A 24,709-nucleotide genomic window follows, 5' to 3' on the forward strand; every position below is an offset into this window, starting at 1 on the left:
CAATCTGCTGGAAGCCTAACTCAAAAGATAAAGTGTGTTACATTAAACTGCAAAGTCATTAAAGATTTTCTGGCGAGCCATTTAGATTCGATTCAGTTAGGGCGCATTTACAGTAGGTTTTGGCTCCAGTGCAGTCATGACGTGCGGCGATGACATGCTGCTGTCTATTTTCCCATCATTTGGTACACCTACCTCACAAAACAGCAATATTAAACCATCTCGATTGGAACATTTTAGACCTATGCCATGGACACCAAAGTCAGAGCTTTAAAAAGAGTGAGATTAAAACAATCTTTAAATACTAAACTGAACTGCATTGGGAATTATTGTGAGCGCTTATAATTGAGACCAAATCAAATGTAGTCGTTCTTTGGTGGACTTGCTTGGTCTGCCTAGGCCACAACAGAAACAATTGTCCCTTTAAAAAATGACTTCCGTTGTTACTAGGCAACCACCGTAAACTAACACAGGCTCGTACAAAAATACACAGAATGGCTTCACAACCTAGAACTCAATAATAATAATAATAATAATAATAATAATAATAATAATAACATTTAACAAATCCGAATTTAACAAATCGTCAGGTGAAAAATGTATTTTATAGGATTCATAATTTTCACGTGAAAAAAATATTTACCTGGCCGGTTAACAATAGAACATTAATATAACATGATCTCTACCACCAGACACAAATAATACAGAACGTTAAAATTAACTTAGACAGCGTGAAAGTTGGAACCTAGCAACTTAGAAGTTTCTGTCACATTAGTACCACCAGTATTGTACATGCTAATAATAGTGTAGGCTACATTTAATTCCATTAAGTAGGCTACGCTGTACAGTATATTGCTAATAAATAAATAAATAAATAAATAAATAATAGTAATAGTAATAATAATAATAATAATAATAATAATAATAATAATATTTAACTTGATGTCCCGAAACATATCACCTCAGTAATATACATATTACTAGTAATATATTAAATAACACTTATCAGTTAAGAAAATACAGCTTTAATTTAAAAAGAAAAGAAAAAATACTTAATATAGAAGTAACAATGAACAAAGCTATAAAACATTTTAAGTACGGTACTTTTTTATGTTTTACCTGCACTCAGTTGGACGGCATGTGGAATATTTTGATATCAGCCACATCAGAAAGTTTATAAACGGTCCTTGTTGAACAGTGCACGATCAAATGTTTACAGCAGGCGGGTCCACACAGCCCACTGTACTGTCTCCATGGATCAGAGAGTCAACAGTCCCCATCCTCGCCAACAGAAATAACCAAACTCCTGAGCGCTACGGAAGAAGCGACTGTAAGCGCTATACAGACATTAATGCTGCAAATGAAAAAACTACCCCCCCTGTCGGCTTGGAGTTTGGAACTGCATGTGTAAACTTAAACAGTGCCGTTTTTGTTTTGTTTTGCTGTTTTAAATATAAGTTTATAAATGTAATGTACTGAAGTGTTGCGGTTAGTAAGCACTATGATGTTTAGGTACACAGGATTCTGAGAGATCCACTTTTGTTCAGGTATAGTTGAAATGAAACGACTATTTTAAATTCTTAAGACCACAGCACATGTGTTCACAAGAATGTAATATTATATTTACAATAATATAATTAATAAATGCAAACACAAAAATTGTTTGTACGTTCAAATAGTTTGCTAAAATTCAGCATAGACAAGCGACCAAAAAAAACCGTGAAATACTAATCCTGTCAGCAGAGGTCGCCATCATCTTTGCAGCCGCATATTTTTGACAACAGTTTTTAAACAGGACTATACCACTATAGATACCACATAGCATATTAAACATATAATTAAAAGCATAATACGTATAATAGATAACTGGTGACTAGGATACTATAAAGTAAGTTACATTTCCGTAGCAGTCATTTGAAATCATTTCTTCTTGACTTGAGGTACTTATTTTTATTATTTTTTATTTTTTTGTAACCCCCTGTAATTCAGCAGTGGTGAGTCTCAAACGTCATGGCAGGCTTGTCTGGTACTACTATTGTTGATGGGAGTTACTTAATAGCAACCACATTGATCAAGTTGCAGAAATAAGTATACTTTTTATTTGTTTTCTCTTTAGCGGAACCATAACGTTTAGCTGTTAATTCTATATCACATAGCAATACCAAATAAATTAGGAAATGGCCGGTTCAAGCACGGCGCAGAAGACATGGGAGCTCTCCAATAACATGCAAGAAGTTCAGAGTATTGATGAAATTTATAAATACGACAAAAAGCAGCAACAAGAGATCCTGGCAGCAAAACCGTGGACAAAAGAGTAAGTCAATCAAAATATCATGGCGGGGAAACGTTTTTTGAAAAAAAAAAAACAAGATTACTGGTGTTTCGATCTCGGCCTATATCCTGTCAGTAAACTGTACCCTGTGTCGTTGTTGATACGCAGAGGAGTGCTTTCTAAAGCATTTCATCATTTAAATTACATAACTTAATCTATACTAGGGCCTTGGAGAACGCAATGTAAGGTCAACTAGTTCACTAATAAACAACACAAACGACTGTGTGAACATGGCGATTGTACAACAATATCAACTGCAGTAAAATAATTCCCTACAAGTTAGGTGTGATCTATTTCAGTAGAAATGTTGGTTATAGACATCACACATTCTAGCTGTGTGTTCCATACATGCATGTTTATTTGTTTTTTTGTTTGTCTGTTTCAGTCATCATTATTTCAAGTACTGCAAGATCACAGCTCTAGCCCTTCTGAAGATGGTGATGCATGCCAGGTCAGGTGGTAACCTCGAGGTCATGGGGTTGATGCTGGGGAAGGTGGACGGAGAGACCATGCTGATCATGGACAGCTTTGCACTGCCGGTTGAGGGAACCGAGACCCGCGTCAATGCTCAGGCAGCAGCATATGAGTACATGGCTGCATACATAGAAAATGCAAAACAGGTCTGTTATTTCCCAGCTGAACCTTGTTTTATTTGTATTAGTTTTATTATTTTTTAATGGGGGAAGATTCTCACAACTATTAATATAATTAGACTTTACTAATGTGTCTTGAAAAAGCGTTATGTTGAGGACTTCATAAAATTATGGCATAAAATCTCAACCTGTAGGGCAGTGTGAGTGGACGTGATCCATCCAGTAAGACACAGTGCCTCTGCTCTGTAAGCAGAACAAGGTTATAAGGAACCCCACTTGGACAATCCGCAGCTGCATTTTCCAGCTCTAGGGCAGTGTTGCGCAAAGTTTTTAAATGCCGCCCCCCTTTTTTAGCATACATTTTGCCGTGTCCCCTCCATATTAAAACATTAGACCATAACTTTATATTATAACAATTTTTCCTTAACCACAAAAAAGACCAGATTTTGGTAAATACATACGCGTATCATAAATTCAACATTTAAAATCAGTCTTGAAATCTTTTTTTTTTTTTTCACTTCGAGTGAATAAACCTGGGTTTCTAACATAAATCAGTGAATTTAAATATTTTTTTTACACTTGGCAAGTCAACATTTAGCTAACATTTCTAACAAATAAATCCGTGGAAAATACATGTAACTTAACTCTTTTTTTTTGTGTTTGTTTTGTTTAAACTTGGCGATTCAACAGTTACCTGACGGATAAATCAGCAATTAAATATCAGGTTTTCACAAAATATAGTATGCACATTGGGAACGACACGAATACAGCACGAGTACAAAAAAATGTAGCTAGTCGTGAAAAGAAAAGACTGTCTTTTTGCTCCTTTTGTGGAAACGGAATTTAAAAATAAATTTAACACAGAAGAGCATGGGAACACCACACAAAAGGAAACAGTTTAGGGAATACTAGCAGCTTGTAAAAGAGCTAATGTGATTATTATTATTGGTCAACATTATTAAAACAAAGAAACGTCATTTTACAGAAATACGAAACCAGTGTGTGGCGCTCCCCGTCATTTTGACTAAAATTAAGGTGAAATAAAGAGAGACAGACATACCATCAATTTCCAATTGTTCTGCTATTTCTTGACATGTGCGTCCTTTTTATTATCTTTATAACCACAGACACTGGCATCCTAAAGAACATTGTATTTTTCGACTTTAATAATTAAATTCTCATTGATGTAGATTGTTTTTATTTCTGTGGTAATCTCTGCGTGAGCGAGACACTGACAGTCTGACAGCCCCTACCTTTGACCTTATTTTTCTGATTGGTCCATTGCAATGCAAACAGCGCAAAGCAAAATACAAATAAAACAAATGTATTTCTATATTTGCTCGCTTCATTCACACCACTCGCTTCGCTTGTGTTGTGCATTACTCTAAATCAATAGTTTTAATTATTTTTGATTCGCAAGCTCGCGTCCGGTGTGCATAGCTCTTAACATGCAAGCCCATGGCCATTGACGTGTTTGATTTGGCAGTGTATGTTGCAGAGCTGCGCTTACACTCTGACTTTTAAGACTGTGTTTGTTAACATTTATGTATTTAGTTAAATCTGGACGTTTTTTTGTAAAATCTTAGAAAAAATACGTGCTTTACATTAATACAGGACATTTTTTTTACACTTATCGACACACTTCACTGCAGTTTCACTGACACACACACTCGCCACTTCAAACATAATTTCTCCGGTTCTACAAGTCCTACCTAGAGTAATCGTCACCAACTCATTTGAAAGGTAAGAACTTGGCCTAATTAGCAGTCATTTATGTATTTGTTTAAAATGGTCTATCTTTTTTTGTTTTAACAGAACTACCTCTTTAGTCGCGCCCCCCTTAGTCACACTACACGCCCCCCCCCCCAGGGGTGCGCGGCCCCAAGTTTGCCCACCACTGCCTAGGGAATCATCCTGGATTGCATCAATCACCTGCTTTAAATTCAAGTGATGTAAAATGTTCTAATAAAATCCAGCGGTAGCTTATCCTGGCAGCTTATAGGTTGATAAAGTCAACCCTTAAGACACACACTCATATTGATTAAAAATATTTGAAACAATAGTAACAAATGGGAAGGTTGAAATGGAAAAGCCCAGGTGACTGGACAAGTTACAGTGAATTATATATAATAATAATAATTAAATATATATTTGGATATCAATATAAAAAAGAATGTACTGTAAGGGAATAGGAATAATGTATACATGTGTGTAATGTGTGTGTGTGTGTGTGTGTGTATATATATATATATATATATATATATATATATATATATATATATATATATATATATAACTGTTGATTTAAAGCACATAAAAATACTTTAAAATAATAGTGATCCAAAATCCAGCAATGCAAAGTGCAACATCTCCAGCTGGTGACACAGTACTTTTTCTTTTAGGTAATTTTAGATCACAGAAGACATCTTTGGATCTCAAATTAACAGTTCTTTCAAGCAGCTGTGCCAGAATTCAAATGCACTTTTCAAACTGCATGCATTTAATTTCTCTCAATCACAAATACAATCATGTTTGGGGTTTATTTTGGGTGGGGACACATGGTTCTCAATGTGTGATTTGCTGTGGTGCTGTTTTTGTTTGGTTTTGTTTTATTTCAGTATGACTTTAAAGTGTTAATATATTAATTTATATAAGGTATATTATAAGGTATTTATATAAGGTTTTTTGATTTTTTTTTTTTTATTATTTGTTGTTTTGGTTGGTTGATTTTTAGTAAAATTAAAATACTATTTTTTTTTTTTTTATCCCTGTTAGGTTGGACGCCTAGAAAATGCCATTGGCTGGTATCACAGCCACCCTGGTTATGGCTGCTGGCTGTCTGGGATTGATGTCAGCACTCAAATGCTTAATCAGCAGTTTCAGGAACCTTTTGTCGCAGTTGTTGTAAGTACAGCCAATTCTTAATCCAAACCACATGTAAACCCATTTACAGTCGCCAAGGTATTCATGAAATTCCAGTTTAGAAACCTACTTTACTTCTCCAAAGCATAAAATAATGAAGCAAAAAATATCCTGGCATTAGCGTTAAGATTATTGAAATGTAATCAGACCTAAACTTCAACGTGTTCTAATAAAAAGGGAGGTGGCATTTTCCATATAAATAAAGAATTAATCTTAAGTCAAAATATGTAAACATTTAGTAGAAAACCAACGGTTATCTGTTTAACTGCCAGAATGAGATGCATTTCATGGAAAACTACATTTTAAATGTTGACACTGTTCTTCTATTTAATTTCTAAATCAAGCATGAATACTAAAACTACATGCGGACAGAGCAGATCAGCATCAAATGAACTAAGTAGAATAACTAATTTAGTTAGTAACATAAGGAAGGCAATTTTTTTTTAATGATTCAGATTGCTCAAGGCAAAACACAACCGTAAAAATCTTTTACTTCAGAAAATGAATACAAAGAATAAAGTAGTATTATATTGTGTGCTTGACAGCAATTGATATATTTGTTTTATAACAAACACTTCCGTAAAAAAAAAAAATATATAATGTTACATTAACTTTTATAGCCACTTGCTGACAAACATTGCGTATTATATAACTTCTATCTATACTGTTTATTAGAAAAGAGAAATGTAGCCTACGCAATGTCAACTACAACAACATTCGTTAAATTCTTATTGTAAGCATGCACTGCTTACAAATGCAGCACAACTTAAATTGGGCATTTAATCAAAAAAGATGTCATAAAAATATGACATTTCCGGTTACAAAATTCAGTCAGACTTGAATTTGTTACTTAACAAAAGTCGGCACAGTAATCAGTTTCTGCTTCAAAGTGCCGCCAAATACTCACGCAACCAATGCAGATTAAGCAAGATATACACAAATTACAAAAGGCCATTTTGAAGTACATTGTGTAATAATAATGTAACGACCCGGCAGTCTGCGCTAACTAAGAGGACTTGTTTTGCTGTTTGGACTTGGAGAGATTGTTGACCAGCACGGGGCAGGAGAACACTCCAGAGTCTTTAAATATTCAAAGAGAGCTTTTTTTAAAAAGCATCAGAATAATATTCTACTCACAGTTCATTGTTGGATTTAATGAAGCATTAAGTTTATTCTGCTGCACATAACTCGGCTATCCTATTGTTGTCTTCAGATATAAAAAAAAAAAAAATCCAAACACCACTCTTTTGAGCACTGGGAAAATTACTGTCTCAGTGTTCTTACGTCATTAGTATAGTAAGCGCGCCTGACCAAACATTCAGTTATTTGCTGGAAGAAATTCAAGCATGAATATCAGTGTACATTATCGGCTAAACTAACAAAAACTGCCGATCGCCGATGTGTTTTTTTTTTCCTTATCGATGCCATGCCGATAGGCTACCGATTATTGGTGTACCCCTGTCAAGAACATATTATCTTTGCATACCTGAACATTTCTTTCCAAAACCGTACTTGGACAATATAGTTCCAGCTGCATTGGTTTTTACAAATGTGTTTGTATTAATTAAAATTTAAAAGAAAAGTATTCAACAGTGCTGCTTGCATCAATTAGAAAAAAAATAAAAAAATAAAAACAAGAAGAAACTAAACCGTGCACTGACATGTAGAACAAGTTACAGTATGTATTCAAGTCATTCAAAGTACTCCATTCAAAAAAATGTTTTCTACATCAGGCCATAAACACCTTTCTCCTGTATCTACTTGTTTTTCTTTTCCCATATTTAAGTTTGTCTTTGTTTCGTCTCCAGTCACGTACTGTTTTTTCATGAATTTCACACTCTATTTAAGCATTGTATTTACCATGTATTTTCTGCAAATTTAACAATGCGCAATTTCAAACCTATTGTGTAGCTTTTTTGTTTGTCTGACTGTCCTACTTTATCCAGTCTCAGACACCTGCATTATAATATTGCACTGCAGTTACAAAGAACGCAAGACTTGATAAGTTTACTCAGCTTTCTAACCAGTAGCTGTTTGCTGCGGATCCCAGGGGCAGGTTCAGTCTGAATGTTGACAAATCAATGGCTCGCAGGGCTCTACATTTAGATTTAACCACTGGCCCCTTGGGCCACTGAGCTACTGTTTTTACTGGCCCGGCTAACGTATATTGAAAGGCTTCGCTTGGTCACTTTTTTTTTTTCTTTTGAGAGACGTGGGCTGTGTTCGGTTACCGTACACATTACAAACATACAGAAATTAAAAACCATCAACAAAAAAAAAATCAATTTTATGTACTGCTTTTTCCATCCAACTGAAGAAGGATGTAGTCCGAACATCTTGCTATAATAATGATTTTTTTTTTTTTTTTTCAATTATTCACATTTTTGTGTACCTACATTAACTTATTCTTTTTGATTTTGCATCTTTTGGCACACAGCAGTTTTCCTTTTTCTAATTGTATGCATGTGTGTAAGTATATGTATGTGTATATGTGTGTGTGTAATATATATATTTTAGCTCAGAGACAACATGGCTTGGAAAAATAACAACCTCTGATTGGTTAAACAGCATCACATGGCCGTGCATATATATAGCGGATACCATGGCTTGCATACTAATGAGCCGCTTCACACTGAATAAATCACTACGCAACACTACATTCTAAATTCCATGACAAACTACCATTTTATTTGTTATTAGTTACAAAACCACAGCCAAAAATGAGTGACATTCCACCTATTCCTTTAATGTATTTGGGGATGAAACTCCATATAACTGGTACAACACCAACTTTGAGTAAAGACAGCAGTCCACCTGAAAAAATAAGAGCACCAGCAACTGTCAAGAGTAGACACATAACAGTAGATGAGGAACATCTAAATGAAAAAGAAGAAAACAAAGGTTGAAAAAAATACTTCAGCATGGGCAGTTAATGTACTTACAGACTGGCTTAAATAAAACAAATATGGACATTCATTTTAAGGAAATAAGTCCAAAAAATCGTAAAAACATTAAGGGAATGTTATGCCAGAACAAAAAGTTCAACTGGGTACCAGTAGTCAGTCTCCAGTTTTATAACGCTGAGCTGGACAGTAAATAGATATTTAAACAGACGTTTTAACACCTCTGTAGACAGAGTTTAAAATCAGCAATAATGTATTCCTGTCGGTCATGAAAACCTTTAGAAAAGCAGGTAAAGACAAGGCCAGACACCACATCCCGAATTACCGGCCTGGATTTGAAGCGTCTGTGGGAAATTGAGGCACTGGTTCCCTGACACCGCGGTCGGATTTGTTCGTAGACTGGTTCGATCTTCAACTTATTCTGGCACGACTTGGACACAAGGGTGTCCGACAACTAACAAAAACATATTTTGAGATCCAAAAGAATGAAAACTTACTTGAATATGTGTGCCTTGCATATAACGAGGACACAAACTCACCCCAAGATCTAGATTCAGCCTCCATCGCAGTAGCTGCCCTGCCTTCCTCAGTGTCATTTGAAACTCTGGCCATCATCAGCTTGTGCTCAGTCCTGTAGTTTCTAGTGAGATGCCACTTTTGATTCAGAAATTCACAATAAACTGACATGTGCAATTTAGTTTTAATAAGTGAACAATAAATTAAATTACATTACATTTGGGACTATTACTCTGCAGATGTATACACAATAAAAGTTTCTGGTTTTGTCTTAATGTGTTTTAATTATTTTAATTATTTCTTCCCCCAAATGACAGGTAGCCATGTTATAAGCGGTATAAACCAGTTTGGGCCCTGCGGTTCCGATGAGATATATATATATATATATATATATATATATATAACAAGAAAAGCTGTTGTTTTATCTGGGAAGCTGAAGGCAAACAAGGCAGAACATGACATTTTTTTCACTGTCATATTCAGTACGCAGTCTCTGATTCTGACTGTACAACAAATGACTAGTTCAATAATGCTGTTATTGGAGGGAGGGGGTGTGTTCGTAATTTTGTTTTTTCAGCGTTTTGGCACACTGTCCCATTTTCATGGGTTCATGAAACGGAAGCCAAGTGCACTATGCAATACTGTATATATACAGTCAGGTCTGTGGTGCTTCAAAACTACTGCCATCTCTACCGGCCCCAGGCCGCAGGGCCATAGTTAATGTCGAACCCTGGCTCTGGAGGGTGGGAATAAGGAAATTCATAGAGACTGACAGCAATTGTGTTAACAATGAAGCAGTATAGCTGTGATGTTTTCATATTCCGAAGATTGATAACTAATCACAATTTTTTTTTTTTTTTTCCACGTACACGCCTCTGGGTCGCGAGGAGGTCAGTCAAGTCTGAAAGCTTGCGTTTAAACATTCAGATTGATTAAGGGTATTGAGATAACTAATTAAAACTTTTTAATTAGAACAGTGGTTTTGTGTTTCTACCTAGCAACATGACCTTAATGCTGTAGACACTAAAAAAATAATCTGGTTGTTGACAGTTACATACCTGTCAACATTGAGTTTTCATAATAAGTGAGCTTTTGTAAACTTAAATCTTAGTGGCCTGAATTGAAGTGAATGCCTACATATTACTTGATAGAATGATAGACTGTGAAACGGTGCACCTTCTAATTGCTTTAACAACCATGACATGCTTCACAATCAAATTATCTCTTGGCCACTGTGGTTCTTATTGTAGTTGTAGGTGGCTGATTTGGCACCAGCCATTATTTTGTAAACTGGTCCACTGTAATTGATTTTGCAGGACAGCAAAGCATACACAGCTGACGTTTTTACTTTCATCACACAACAAACCTAAAGGCTGAGTTTGGTACTGCACATTGACTTTGTCATCAAAGGATGAGCTATGGAACTTACTTTATAACAAGAAAAAAACCTCTAAATTCAGTAAGTCCATCATAAAAATAAATTTAAAAAAAGCCAAAATACACAACAATGTGGTATTGCAACATTATTCATTACATTGCACTTATGTGGTGGATCAATAATACCACTGTCAGTAACATTTCATTGTCAGCTGTCTTCTGTTTTAAATTAATACACTACTGCTGTATATAAACACATGCCATCAGTCAATCTGAGTTTCTAAAGTAATCTTGATGCTGAAATTGTAATAGAAATGCCTTTCCCTATTTGTGTGACTTTCCTGCAGAATACTTTGCAATTTGTGATTCTGTGAACATGTCTACTACAGATTTGCTGTAAAGGTCTCTACTTTGGCAACGAAAGATGAGAAAAGTGCTGCTTTTGTGAGTGTCGCTGGCTTTTTGGTGTTTTTTGTGATCTCTTGTGCTTACCACAAACATCATTCTTGTCCCACCGTTAAAATCAGTTCTGCATAGTTTACAGAAAGTATCCCTTTTTCCAATGTTGCTTAGGATTATGTGAGAATGTTGTTGCCCAAGGAGCTTGAAATTTTGTTTTTTGTTTTTTTTACCCGGAGGGCTTATCACACGCGAAGCCATCGTAGATGCTTAAGTATGTGAGCGTCTTTCATGCACTGAATGCATGTCTACCACAAGGCTCCCCTGGGTCCTACACCCTGCTAGGTACAGACTGAGATTGCAGTAACCACAGACTGTACATGACTTATTCAGAAATTAAAGGTTTGTTGACATTAAAGGGGTTTAACAGAGTTTTTAGCAAAGTATGGGAGAAAGTCTGTCCCGGTAGAAGTGTCCAAAAAACGGGAGAATCACGGCAAATAAGGGACAGTTGACAGGTCTGCAGTTAAGTTTGTGTGAACCATAACCACGGCTGTAGTAATCCCATTGGTATATTATTGTTTGTGGCACTGGTACAGTAGTTTAATATTAGACACACCGGCGCATATTAGTCATCCCCCCCTCCACCTCCCCCTTCTTAGGGCACCCCAAACATGCCTAGAAAATCGACTTATACAACGTTTTTTACGGTAATTATGTACCCAGTAAAGTGATATATATCCAGTGTATTTGTGAAGTTTACAATAAGTGCAATATCAAACCTTAAGAAAAGCTAAATTATTACATTTATGCACTTATTCTGTCGGTTTGTCTGTCACACTCTAGATGGTGAACACAATATTTTTTTTTATTTAAAATATACCCTCCCGTATTTTAATATTAAAGTTATTTGCATTTGGAACGAGAATTTCTCTGGCTAAAAGAAAACTACATGGAAACACAGAACCTGAAAGTACTACCAAAATAGAGTGAGAAAAAGGTGAGACTTATTTTTCTTTTTCCATGGGAATTGCCCCATTCATTGATTCCTATCCCTGCAGTGTACGTTTCATATTGCATTTGGGTATAATATGATAAATAGTGGTTTTGGGTTTTTTTTTGCAAATATTTAATGTATTCCACAATTATGAACACCCTCTTTTATGGGTTTCCACTGGCTATATTCAAATTTGCATGCTGTTAAAATTTCAACAGTGAAAAAAAATACAGGAACACTCCAAAAATGAAATATTGTCTAATTGTAATTTAGTTGAGAGACTTTTTTTTATTGTAAAGCTGATTTTGTGTGTTAATTTGGTGGCTTGGGAAAAGTCATGCCAACTTGCCTTCATAATTATGTATTGCTGCAATAAAATATAATTTCATAATATTGTATTCTTGGTATTGGTAATAATTAAGATCTGTAGTGTGTTGGGCACATACATGTGGAATTGATGGACAGATGAACTGTTGATGGATTATAGAAATAGACATGCATTGGTTTTAATACAACATGGTTTACAGTGATTTATATAATTTGTTCATCTTTTTATCAAATAAAAATGATTGTTTTCTCCTTTCTCTCTCTTTTTTTGTATATAAAAGATTGACCCAACTAGAACAATATCTGCTGGAAAAGTAAATCTTGGAGCTTTTAGAACATATCCAAAGGTAATACATTTGTTTTAAAATTGCAAACCTTGAACAGTAAATAATTTCTTATGCTATAATAAATAATAATAATAATAATAATAATAATAATAATAATAATAATAATAATAATAATAATAATAATCACCTACAAGCATCTAAGTAACTGATTATTTAATCTATTTCTATTTTTTTTTATTTTATTTTTTTTTTAAGTGGAAAATCTTGTGGTAGGTACACTGTACTGTCAGTTTTGTTGCAGCTTCAACTATGTAGTCATTCCATGTGACACATTCTGACAATTCACCTACATTCATCACAGTTTTCCCCTGTAGGAACGGGAGCAAAGTTATTACCTTCTAGTTGAGGATCATAGCCTGAAATTTTCAAGAAAGATTATCAAGAACTTTTCCAAATATGGCAACATTTGTATCCTCCTGATCATAGCTTTCTCAGTAGAAAGCTGCCATGTTTCAAGTGCCAGAAAACTATAAAGAATGACTGAAATGCAGTCAGAAAATATAGTAAGAATCATTGAAGGAAAAATAAATCTGATTGAAGTGTGTGTGTGTATTCAGTAATATAAGAATCTTGCATATTTTAAATTCACAAAACTTAAATGCCTAGGTAAAACAGAAATAAAATATGTGTACATGTATATGATAATGTGTTTCAAGATATTTTTGTTCTATTTTTCACTGTTGATAATTGTACTGATTGTCAATAAATCTCTTCAGGGCTACAAACCTCCAGATGAGGGTCCCTCTGAATATCAGACAATTCCACTGAACAAAATAGAAGACTTTGGAGTGCACTGCAAACAGTAAGCCTTACACACAGTATTGTTGCAAATTTCTTATGAAACACTCTTTTGTGACTGTTTTGATATTTAAGCATCTCAGAGAGGAGCTTAGGTGTTTTTGTTTTTTGTTTTTTTTAAACCCACCAGCTCCCACACCTCTGCTTAAACTATTCAAAACTATTTAAGATGCCAATTTCAAAACTTTAAAAGGCTTTATTTGTTACAAATAACATTTGCTGATTAGGTCAGTTGATTCTGTTTTTCACCTAATGAATGAGATTAATAAATGGAACAAATACATTATATTCTTAAACACAAGCCTTGCATAAAGTGTGGGCAGCAGTGTGGAGTAGTGGTTAGGGCTCTGGACTCTTGACCGGAGGGTTGTGGGTTCAATCCCCAGTGGGGAACACTGCTGTTGTACCCTTGAGCAAGGTACTTTACCTAGATTGCTCCAGTAAAAACCCAACTGTATAAATGGGGAATTGTATGTAAAATAATGTGATATCTGTATAATGTGAAAAAATGTATAATGTGATATCTTGTAACAATTGTAAGTCGCCCTGGATAAGGGCGTCTGCTAAGAAATAAATAATAATAAAAATAATAATAAAGAGAGGTTTAGTGAACAGGGTTAGTTTTATGTTCTAAATTAGTCCTTTGTATTTAGGTATTATGCTTTGGAGGTGTCTTATTTCAAATCTTCACTTGACCGTAAACTGCTGGAACTCCTATGGAACAAATATTGGGTCAACACTCTCAGTTCTTCAAGTTTGCTAACTGTAAGTATTCACTGTATTAGATTTCTTCTATTTTAGCATACTGAAAACATCGAAACACTGTGGCAAGATTAAAACCTTGTCTTTTCTTTTAACAAGCAACATAGGACAAACAGTACATGTTCCTGATGCTTGTCCATCATGCTCTGATTTATATTATAAAATAACACGTGTTTTGGATCAGTAAAACTTCCACTCAGTTTAAAAGCAAGTGAAGCAGATGATATCTCTGGTTGTAGATCACTGATATTACAGCCTACTTTTTGCAGGGCTGGTTAGCCAAAGCAGTCATGTTGTTAAAATGCACTTTACAGTCTCTTATTTGGTATTATCTTGTTACATAGCTGCATACAAACCAAATAACTTTGTTCAGGAATGGGATGAAGACACTAGGATGGGTCTGTTAATTGGTACCTGCTCAGTGATTAGGGAGATAGTGTTTGTCACAAAGTAGACTGAAACCCTTGTAAAGATTGGGTTTCCTGTTTATCAAAATTATTCTCTCACTTGAAAGAATAAACACACCACCTTCGACAACCTGTAAAAAAAACTGTGTACAAAATACATTTAAAAAAAAATACCATTTGCAAGTCCCAATGCAAGTAAATTGCATAGTTTCCACTTTTCATAGAATGTTTAGTTTGCTGCATAACACAATGGTGTGCATTAATATTTTAGTTGAATTTATTTTTAGTGTACATATCCTATATATTTTGTATAAAGACCCATTCCTATTTTCTTTCAATTTGCTAATATGTCTGAGTAGGTAAAAACTATATATCTGAATGTGGTGACACACACTTTTCAGGTGCTGCGCTCAAATTCTATTGACCTGTGTTGGTCTGTATCTAAATATGAATATATAATTAACATTTTAGTTTTTTAAAAACTAAACAAATGTCACTTTCTTCTTGAGGTATGACTTTCTACACCATAAACTGCTCCTATATGATTTATAATTTGTGATTAACTTCTGTATAATACACTGACTGTTTTTATTAGTTTACATTTTTGCAGTTATTTAGAGCATATGTTCTTGCTGTACTGAAATTCATATGCCACCTAATTGTATAGCTCCTTAAAACAAACTTGTAGAGATGCAAAGGGAAATGTGTATTCTTTATATAATTCCTTATAAACCACTCTCAATATCTGTGTTCTTGTCCCTGCTTCCCTTCCAGAATTCGGATTATACCACAGGACAGGTTTTTGACTTGTCTGAGAAGCTGGAGCAGTCTGAAGCCCAGCTTGGCCGGGGCAGTTTTATGTTAGGTTTGGATACACATGACAGGAAGTCAGAAGATAAATTGGCTAAGGCTACAAGAGACAGGTAAGTGTACATTCAATATAGTTTATTAACATAGATGATACTGCTTTATTTCCTGATATAATGCATTTTTATAATACAGGAATTAAGTCATTTGAAATCCATTTTTTATGGTCTTCCTTGTATAGTGAAATGTGGTATTATGTTGTCAGCTACGCCATCCATCTGTTGACATGTCTGGTTAAAGTCAGTTGAAATACAGTTTATTTTCATTGCCATTACTCCAGTCCTCTTCAAAACTTGGCACACACATACACTGTCTTGGATTGATTGAGTGACCAATTATTATTTATTTATTTTCCCCCCAATTTGGAATGTCCAGTTATTGTTTTTTCTCCTCACTGCAGCAAGTCCCCACACAGCACAGACATTCTGAGGGCATGTGAGCGTCCTCCAATCTCACAAGCCTAAAGCCAGATTCACTTTTACGCCGAGCAATCCAGAGCAGAGGTGGGCGGGCTACCGATCCTGGAGAACAGAGATCAGCCCTGCTTTTTATCCACTCTGAATGTGCTCGGTGTCTGGCCAGTAGGGTTCGCTGTTGCGCGATGAGGAGAAAGAGTCCCTGCCGGTTTAACAGCCCCCACCCTGGGAGCGTCAGAGCCAACATGACACCCCCTTCGGAGTCCCCAGCAAAGTTCAGCCTCTTTGCACAGCTTGGACGCGAACTGGCGCCGTCCAAGCTGTGTGACTTATCCTGAGCTCCCAGTGGCAAGGCTTTAACTGGATGAGCCACTGAGGGACCTTTTGAAACAGTATACTTTAATTTACCTAGGAAGCACTTGCTGAGATCAGGGATCGCTTTGGCAATTTTACCTGATTTTGTTCTAATTCATTAAACTTCTACTTACCCAGATGAACTGATATGTGCTGTCTTGTTTTCAGTGACAATCAATCACATTCATGCAGTATTGTTAATGCATGAACCATGAATTTGACAAACTAAACATGTGTACTATGCAGTACATAAATACAAAAGGAAAAGCAACTGCTATGTTGACATATGCAATGTTTAAAATCTAGTTTACTGACTTACTCTGTATCAAAATTAATTGTTTAGCCGTTTTAACTTTCATTGTAACTGGAATATTTATTTTTTTTTAAGCTGCAAGACCACAATAGAAGCTATCCATGGTTTGATGTCTCAGGTTATTAAGGATAAACTCTTCAATCAAATTAATACTTCCTCGACCTGATCTGAGGTCCCTTCCTGTAAGCCAAGATTTACAACATGTCACATTTTGTTTCACCATTGCACTCAGTCCGTATCCTAGCTGTGTTTAATAATCTGTTAACTGTGGCTAGACTTTTCAAAGGGAGGTCCTCCTGGGGTGGAGTAGACATTGATTTGTGGTGTTTGTTCTGTTTATTTTTCTCTTTTTTTTTTTTTTTCAATGGCATATTTGAAGCAATACATACAAGTATTTTGACATGACATTTTAGTAAAGCTTCTCCTAACTAGTTTTTTTTTTATGTGATATATAAAAACATGTGCACTGACTTTAAATAAAAGGGTTTCAATGTGTTGTGTGGTTGCAGTAGCTAATTGTTATATTCAGAAGAATCTCAAATGGCATTTGCTGTCCAGTGAAGTGTTTTTTTTTTTTTTAAAGGAAGATCTTATTATGAAAAATATATATGTTGAATGAAAATAATTTATACTTTAAATGTAAGTTACTTTTACCTGCACTCATCAGCGCTATGCAATAAGAAAACAATTATGAAGCTTTATGCATTAAAATGGTAGAACAGTTGTCTGCATGAAAAGACTTCCAATGCTTCTTTACATTCCAGTCCTGTGTGTGGGTTTTTTGTTTGTTTGTTTGTTTGTTTTTTTCCCCCTCACAATGTATCCATGTACAGCTGTTAAAGTCCAGAACAGACGTAGGGCAACTCTGGTCCTGAAGGGCTCTGCTATTACAGGTATAATAAATTATTTAACTGCTGTAAGACCTGGATACATGTGTAATTCCCCATTTCTGGTCCAGACGAAGGATCCAGGAAGTTGATAACACTTTCTGTACGCCTTAATCTAGCTAGTAGCTAAGAATCAGAATCTTGAAATGCAGACTCAACTAAGACAGTGGTCAGGTTTGTATGGCTCCAGTGTGAAATCAGAAAAACACCCAGATCAAGTTTGTTTAAAAAAAAAAAATAATAATAATAAAACAAAATAATTTTCAAAATACAGTCAAGGCAACCTGAATGAAGGACTACTCATCAGTTTTGACTCATGTACATTTCCCATGGTGAAACCACCAGCATATAAATCCACTCTTTTAGATTAACCCCTTTTTTGAGTTACTATTACTGGTTGCAGCCTGGGGCACTAATTCTCAGACCCACTGGCGTGCCCCTTTCAAACTCTGTTAAATCATTGCTTCTTTTTGTGGCCAAGTAACAGCTTATTTTATTTCTCCATATAGTTGCACATCAAGTTTACATTTATTAGACTCAACAACTGTAACTTTGCAGTGCGTTGTCTCATTGAAGGAAACTATATACAATTAATGCTATGACATTTGGATAGCCTTAGCAGAACGTAGATCGTTCTTCACCCACAAAGTTACACATCCTCAGTTGTCACTTTAACAAAGACCATGGTTACATTTATTTATAAGAAAACGTTCAACCAGCCATTCAAAATTCAGGCAGTCCTAGCATTACATAATGGAATAATAAACTCAACCCCTGCAGTCGCTCAAGAATAAAGACAGGTTGGCAGGTACATAACAGTTCTGTACCAAACGATCAGTGATGCAGTACAGAAACAGAAGCTAGCACACTGGAATTCATTCATTTTGTACGGCTGTTAGTTAAAGTGCAGCCTGAATAAATCACTTTAAATATGCATTGAATATTTCTGCTGTATATGAATTGTTTTGTATTGGAGTATGCAGTGGCATCCCCTCATTATGACAGCACCTTTTTCTCTAGGCCTCTATAATAAATTAAGTGGATTATTTGAGTGTTTTAAGGAAGCATTTTTTATTGCTTAAGAAAACAACACAAGGTGGATTTGGTTCTGTAAGCAACTTTTTTTTGTTTTTTAATGGCTGAAATATAATGCCAATGAACTGATTTTTTTCTGTTTGCACCATTGCAATGTTTATGTTTTTGGTATAAAACTAGTAAGAGGCTAATTAATAATAATAATAATAATAATAATAATAATAATAATAATAATAACTTGGGGTGGGCACTAATATCTATATTATGATATCCATATCGATAATAATTTCCATATCGCGATATCGTGGGATTAAATAAATTCACATACGCTCGCAGAGACATACTTTTTATTGCTAATACTGCTAAAAATACAAATGCAGTATAATCAAGTTTATTTTATATTAAGATACAACACACCCTATACATACCAATCATTGTTAGTCTCGTAGGCAAGCATCACACATAAAGTATTATTTAACCATTTTATAACATTGATTGGCGTTTTTCTTTTTCTAAGAACCCAATTAACAAATGTATTTAAAACATTCAATAGCTACAAATCCACAACTTGTGTACCCTCTCATATGTTCTACCCTCGTTTCTTCACCTGTTTCCTCTCACCAGCCAATCCCTTACCGGAAACTATATCCTGTTTTCAAGAAGTGCACAAATCAACTAATTAAGAAACAGGACCATCTTTTTTAAATGGATACACACCTAAAAACAAATTTAAGACAAACAAGCATAATACTTTTTTCTTCCATTCAGAACGTGCTCACAAGGTACCAAACGCTATTTGCATACTAATTTAAGCACTACTGGGATTATTTTGAGATGTGCGCATGCGTCAGTGGTTCATTGCATTTTTTCCATGTGATTACTATTAGTAATGTATTTTTAAAATGTGAATGTTAGGTATTATAAATTTAGATGTACTTTTAAAACATCAAAACACATCACAAAATAATGCAACATTCAGCATGACATCATTATTATTATTATTATTTGTTTATTTAGCAGACGCCTTTATCCAAGGCGACTTACAGAGAACTATGCATCAGCTGCAGAGTCATTTACAACTACGTTTCACCCGAAAGATGGAGCACAAGGAGGTTAAGTGACTTGCTCAGGGTCACACAATGAGTCAGTGACTGAGGTGGGATTTGAACCAGGGACCTCCTGGTTACAAGCCCTTTTCTTTAACCACTGGACCACACAGCCTCCTATATCATACTTAATACATTTAGATGTGTCGTGCATTAGAGAAGATTCAATTATTTCCGGATTGGCTAGTCTGCGTAGTGAAGTACAGTATATAAATATTTCGGTTTTGAGGCAGCTGATGATGGCATGGAATAGTAAAACAATATAGCAAGACCGTTTTTCTCCATGGATATTAAGATACTAACTTACAGTAAGTTATTGCTTATCTTATGTAAATATTTGTTAACGCCTATGTTTCATTTTGCAATTGTGTTATAATAGTTTTCTGTATTTTGCAAGACTTCGATATTATCGATATCGAAATACTTGCACGGTATCGATATACAATTTTCATATCATTGCCCACCCCTAACCATATTGGGACAGAGGTCATAGTGAGGGTCACCAGTTTATATAACCCTTTGAATTGAAAGTCTGTATCACAGTGACCTCTGACATTTGAGAGAATTCAAAGTGTGTCAAAAAGTAAAGACATTTCAGTTTTACAGCCAAGTGAAAATTTGCTACTTTAGGTACAAGATTTCTGGTATGTTTCCAATTACAAAACTTTCTTTAAATTACATTGAATTGCACTTCATTAAGAAACATCTAAAGAAATGTATTACAATAATAAATAAAGCCTCTATATAATAAGTAATTTAAAAGATTTTGATTTTTCCCAATCAGAAGAATGATAAGTAGGATTAATGATAAATGCTATTTGTCACTAGGCCTTTATTCGACTTCAGGCTACAGAACAACTGAGCAATAGAGGTCTCAAGTTATTTGGTAGCGTTTGTGTTTATGTTGGATTTGAAAATAATTTTAACAAGCATGTCAGTGACTGGATGAAAAACACTGAGTGCCCTGGAGGTAAACAGGGAAAACAGCAGTTCTACGTTTCCTCTCTGCCAAATATTCGGCATGCATAAATGTAGTAAGTCACTCAGTAACAGGAAGTCTGTCTCTTGACATGATATAGCCCTATACGTGTCACTGAAATACTTGTAAAATCAATAGCTCCATTTGCTTAAGTGATATGGTAAGCAAATCTAGATTTCATTAATACATCTTATTTTATTAATTAACAAAATATACTACTAAATTACACACACATGCTAGATTTCATATGAAATGGTCTCATTATTTTATGCCTTTTAGGTGAGGTTACTAATTTAATAAGAAATACAGAAGTATATTAAAAGACATTATACACCTTATCATTTATCCATGTCTTATCACTTATAGATATGACTTTGATGTGATTCCTATTAGAAATGGCATGTGTAATTCTGTTCTTACCCATGTGGAAGATATAAGTAACACATGATAAAACAAAATGAGTTACCTGAAGGCTTTACTCCTGTGGTGTGAGTTACGGGGGCCGATACAATAAAAAAAAGAAAGATGGAAACACCTGCAATAGGCTGCACTTTTGTGTATGTGGATGTGCCTGTTATAATTTAATCTGTCAGAACGGCAAGGCAGCAGTTCGGACAGCCCTTGATGAAGGGCTGGTCGTAGGCTCACTGTTCAAAGGTGCTTTTGTATCCAAGACTGTAAAAAAGCGTTCTGTTTCCCAAGTAACTGTCTCAGAGGGATGACTCATGGCCATTCTGCGGGACAGACTTTGGCGCTGCAGATCTTCAGACCCAGCTTGCATGAAGGAATTAGAGGCTGTAATCATGGAGTAATAGTCAGATATCCCTAAATAGATAGATAGATAGATTGTAGTGATCCTGGGGGGAGTGGAAGAATCAGGATAGTATAGAGGGTGTGTGTGCGTGCAAGGGGTTGCGTGGTGGTGTGTCCTTGCAGGGGTTGGGTGAGGTGTGCAGGGGTTGCATGGCGGGTGTATGCCTGCAGGGGTTGCATGTTGTGTGTGTGTGTGCATGCAGAGGGTTGCATTGTGTGTGTATGCTTGCAGGGGGGTTGCATTGTGTGTGTATGCGTGCAGGGGTTGCATGTTGTGTATGGATGTGTGTGTGTAGGGGAATTGGGTTGCAGGTTTGATGCGAAGGCCATGGGGGCGGGGGGAGGGAACAAGCGGATATAAGTGGGTGGGTGGAAAAGACCTGGAGATTGGGTGAGAGAAGGTTGTGTTTTGGGGAGAGAGAGAGAAAGAGAGAAAAAGGGGTAGGGTAAGGAAAGACAAATACCATTAATTATCTTGATTTTCATTTTCTACTCCCAGTTCCCTTCCCTGGCTTTATGATTTTATTTTATTGATTACTTCTGTCAAAAATAAATGGCTTGAGCCTTCAACTCCCTCACAGTCTCAGTGTAATCTTTGTCCCAAGAACACAAAAACGCTACAATACATATAAGGCTTGTAAAGCATGCTAAAATCACAACAGCAAAGCACAGGCCAGCATGGTAAATAATACACTTTTTTTTAACATATCATCAACATTTTCCAGAGCTTTTTCCATGTGTTCCAGTACTGAACTTTTCCAAACAAATACCCCCACCATTAGTTTTCCTTGGATAACCTTGGATAATGTTGTGTTTACGCACAAAACAAAAAAATGTTCTTGATTTTTTTGTTTTATAAACTAATAGCTAATCTGAGATGTGATATAAAATTTGAAATTGGCTGTAGTATTTGGAGTATTATGTTACAGTTATCTGGATTTGCTAAAAAATGAGTGATCATTTTGAAGAAGGCCTAGAATACATTGTATATATATGAAAAGCATATATATAGATAGATAGATAGATAGATATTAGGGATGGGATGAATACAGCAGTTCCGAATAATTTTCCTTTAAGGTCTCACTGAACCAACAAATCAATTGAAATACGGTTAAACTTTTAAATCACACATTTAGGTTGTGCTGTGTGTATAATCTCCAAAGTGCTTTCAATTAAAGACAACTTTCCATCTTTTAATCTGTAAACAGGTGAGTTTCGTGTGGCCGATGCAGATCCACATTATAAACACATAAGCATACCAATAGTGTGTAACATCTTCAGGTAGGGTTTTTAAAAAAAAAAACCTTTTGTTACAATTCTTCGATGTTCTATCGATGTTGAGGTTTAAACGTTTTAAACTGAGATGAGGCAAAACATACATGATGTTAATTGGCCAGTTATTTATTTCTTAGCAGTTAAAAGCCGATAATTCCCTCTGAATCGAAAGCACTCTACAGAACCTAATGACATAATTTAAGAGCGTCACCATGTTCAAATTAAATATCGGTTCCGTTATATATATATATATATATATATATATATATATATATATATATATATATATATATATATATGTGCTACACCATACTGCAACTATTCAGTACACTAATCTTATCTAAACAACAATAAAGTATATAACTGTTGTTTCTATCTGTTATTGTATAATAGCAATCCTTTGAGAGAATGTGTGCACAGCTCATTAATTTCAAAGTAATTCATCTCCATTTCCTTTGTGAAATGCTGTATTTGTTTTAGATCCAATTACCTTAGAGCCTGTGTTTATCTGAAATGACATTTTTTCATTAGAAAGGAAATTAAATTATGACTATATTTTACGGCATGCAATCTGAACAAAAAAACAGGATATGCATGCCAATTATTTTCATTTTAGTCATATTTATAATAATAATAATAATAATAATATTATTATAATAATAATAATAATAATAACAGTTTTCCCATGTCAAGCCATGGCTGAAATGTGATACATTTTAGAAAACGCTTTGACAAATGAGTTTAGGCTATACAACAATTCATCATATCTTTTTTTGGGCCTCTAATAAGAATGACTTGCTATGTGGTATGTGACAATAGCATTAATTACACCACACCGTGATGGACAGAAAAAAAAAAATTAAAATGTATAGTATTACTTATATAACAGGTTCCTGCAGCTTTGATACTAGAATGGTTGTGTTTGATTTCAGTCATGTTAAGTTAAAGCAGTAACACTGGTGTGCAGTTCTTCTGCAATATAACTTGCTGTGGGTGTGTGAGGCACCAGGCAAAAATTAAGGCCTTCAACACACAAAGTGTGTATTTTACACAACCAGGCGTATAAAATGGCTATGTGATGGCCAAGGTATTCAAATTATGTTTTAACATGGGTCTCTTGGCCAGAGTGCTCCCATTTGTCCTAAAATTAGAAGTACAGTAATATATATATTAGGTTGCACGTTGAGAAATTACCAAGCTATGTTAAGGATACAACATAATTTTTAAGAAGACTTGAATCACTAAAACACAACCTTCCAGAGAATACAATTTTATTTTGCATGGATGTAAAATCCTTGTACCCAAATGTCCCTCGGAAAGAAACTTTAGAAGCTTGTCAAAAAGCACTAGATAATAGACTAGATCAATCAATACCAACAGCAGAGGTGCTGAACATGATCAACATAGTTTTAGAAAACAGTTATTTTACATTTGTTAATAAGAATTACAAACAAAACAATGGTACAGCAATACGATCTAAATTAGGAATGCATTTTGCCAGTACATACATGGGGAAATGGGAAGAACAATTACTTAGAAAATCAGAAAGAGAACCTATAGAATACATTCAGTTTGTAGATGATATTTTTGGGGTTTGGACACATGGAGAAGAATCTGTTTTCCAGTTTCATAAAATGGCAAATGAAATACACAGTAATATTAAGGTGGACCTTCGATGGACAAGAAAAGAAATATAATTTTTAGATACCATAGTAAACCTTGAAGAAAGTTCAATTGAGACTGACCTCTTCTGTGAACCTACTGACATGCACCAGTATTTACACATGTCCTCTGCACATCCGATGCACACTAAAAGGGCAATCCCAAAGGGTCTAGGAATAAGAATACGAAGAATATGCTCAAAAGAAAGTGAATATGTAAAACAACGAAATGTATTAAAAACTAATCTTAAAAAAAGAGGATACAAAGAATGAATTATAGAGACTGAGTTAAGAAAGTGGATAAACTAAAAAGAGATGATCTACTA

General features: G+C 35.0%; 2 protein-coding genes across 4 annotated transcripts in view; one reads left to right on the forward strand and one right to left on the reverse strand.

Moving 5' to 3' along the window:
* Positions 1–1,733, reverse strand: part of LOC117435551 (centrosome and spindle pole-associated protein 1-like) — a 41,918-nt gene extending 40,185 nt beyond the window's left edge. The window contains exon 1 of one of the 3 annotated variants that reach the window (XM_059017293.1): positions 1,117–1,733. The gene's annotated coding sequence lies outside the window, so the exon portion shown is untranslated. The remainder of the gene's footprint in view (positions 1–1,116) is intronic. The other 2 variants (XM_059017292.1, XM_059017294.1) reach the window with 2 other exon arrangements.
* Positions 1,734–1,824: 91 nt separating this feature from the next.
* Positions 1,825–17,390, forward strand: LOC117394727 (COP9 signalosome complex subunit 5). The gene is made up of 8 exons (XM_033993221.3): positions 1,825–2,311; positions 2,715–2,949; positions 5,698–5,826; positions 12,645–12,710; positions 13,427–13,512; positions 14,162–14,273; positions 15,452–15,600; positions 16,703–17,390. Exons 1-8 carry the CDS (start codon positions 2,175–2,177, stop codon positions 16,791–16,793), a joined length of 1,005 nt encoding a protein of 334 aa, XP_033849112.1. The 5' UTR covers positions 1,825–2,174; the 3' UTR covers positions 16,794–17,390.
* Positions 17,391–24,709: the final 7,319 nt, after the last annotated feature.

The sequence above is a fragment of the Acipenser ruthenus genome, chromosome 3 (genome assembly GCF_902713425.1).
Source record: "Acipenser ruthenus chromosome 3, fAciRut3.2 maternal haplotype, whole genome shotgun sequence".
Classification (NCBI taxonomy): Eukaryota; Metazoa; Chordata; class Actinopteri; order Acipenseriformes; family Acipenseridae; genus Acipenser; species Acipenser ruthenus.

Excerpts from the sequence above, each read along its gene's own strand:
- LOC117394727 (XM_033993221.3), top strand. The coding sequence starts at position 2,175 with ATGGCCGGTTCAAGCACGGCGCAGAAGACATGGGAGCTCTCCAATAAC. Across the intron at positions 2,950-5,697 it reads ACATAGAAAATGCAAAACAG|GTTGGACGCCTAGAAAATGC; the intron begins GTCTGTTATTTC and ends TATCCCTGTTAG. Across the intron at positions 15,601-16,702 it reads GCTAAGGCTACAAGAGACAG|CTGCAAGACCACAATAGAAG; the intron begins GTAAGTGTACAT and ends TTTTTTTTTAAG.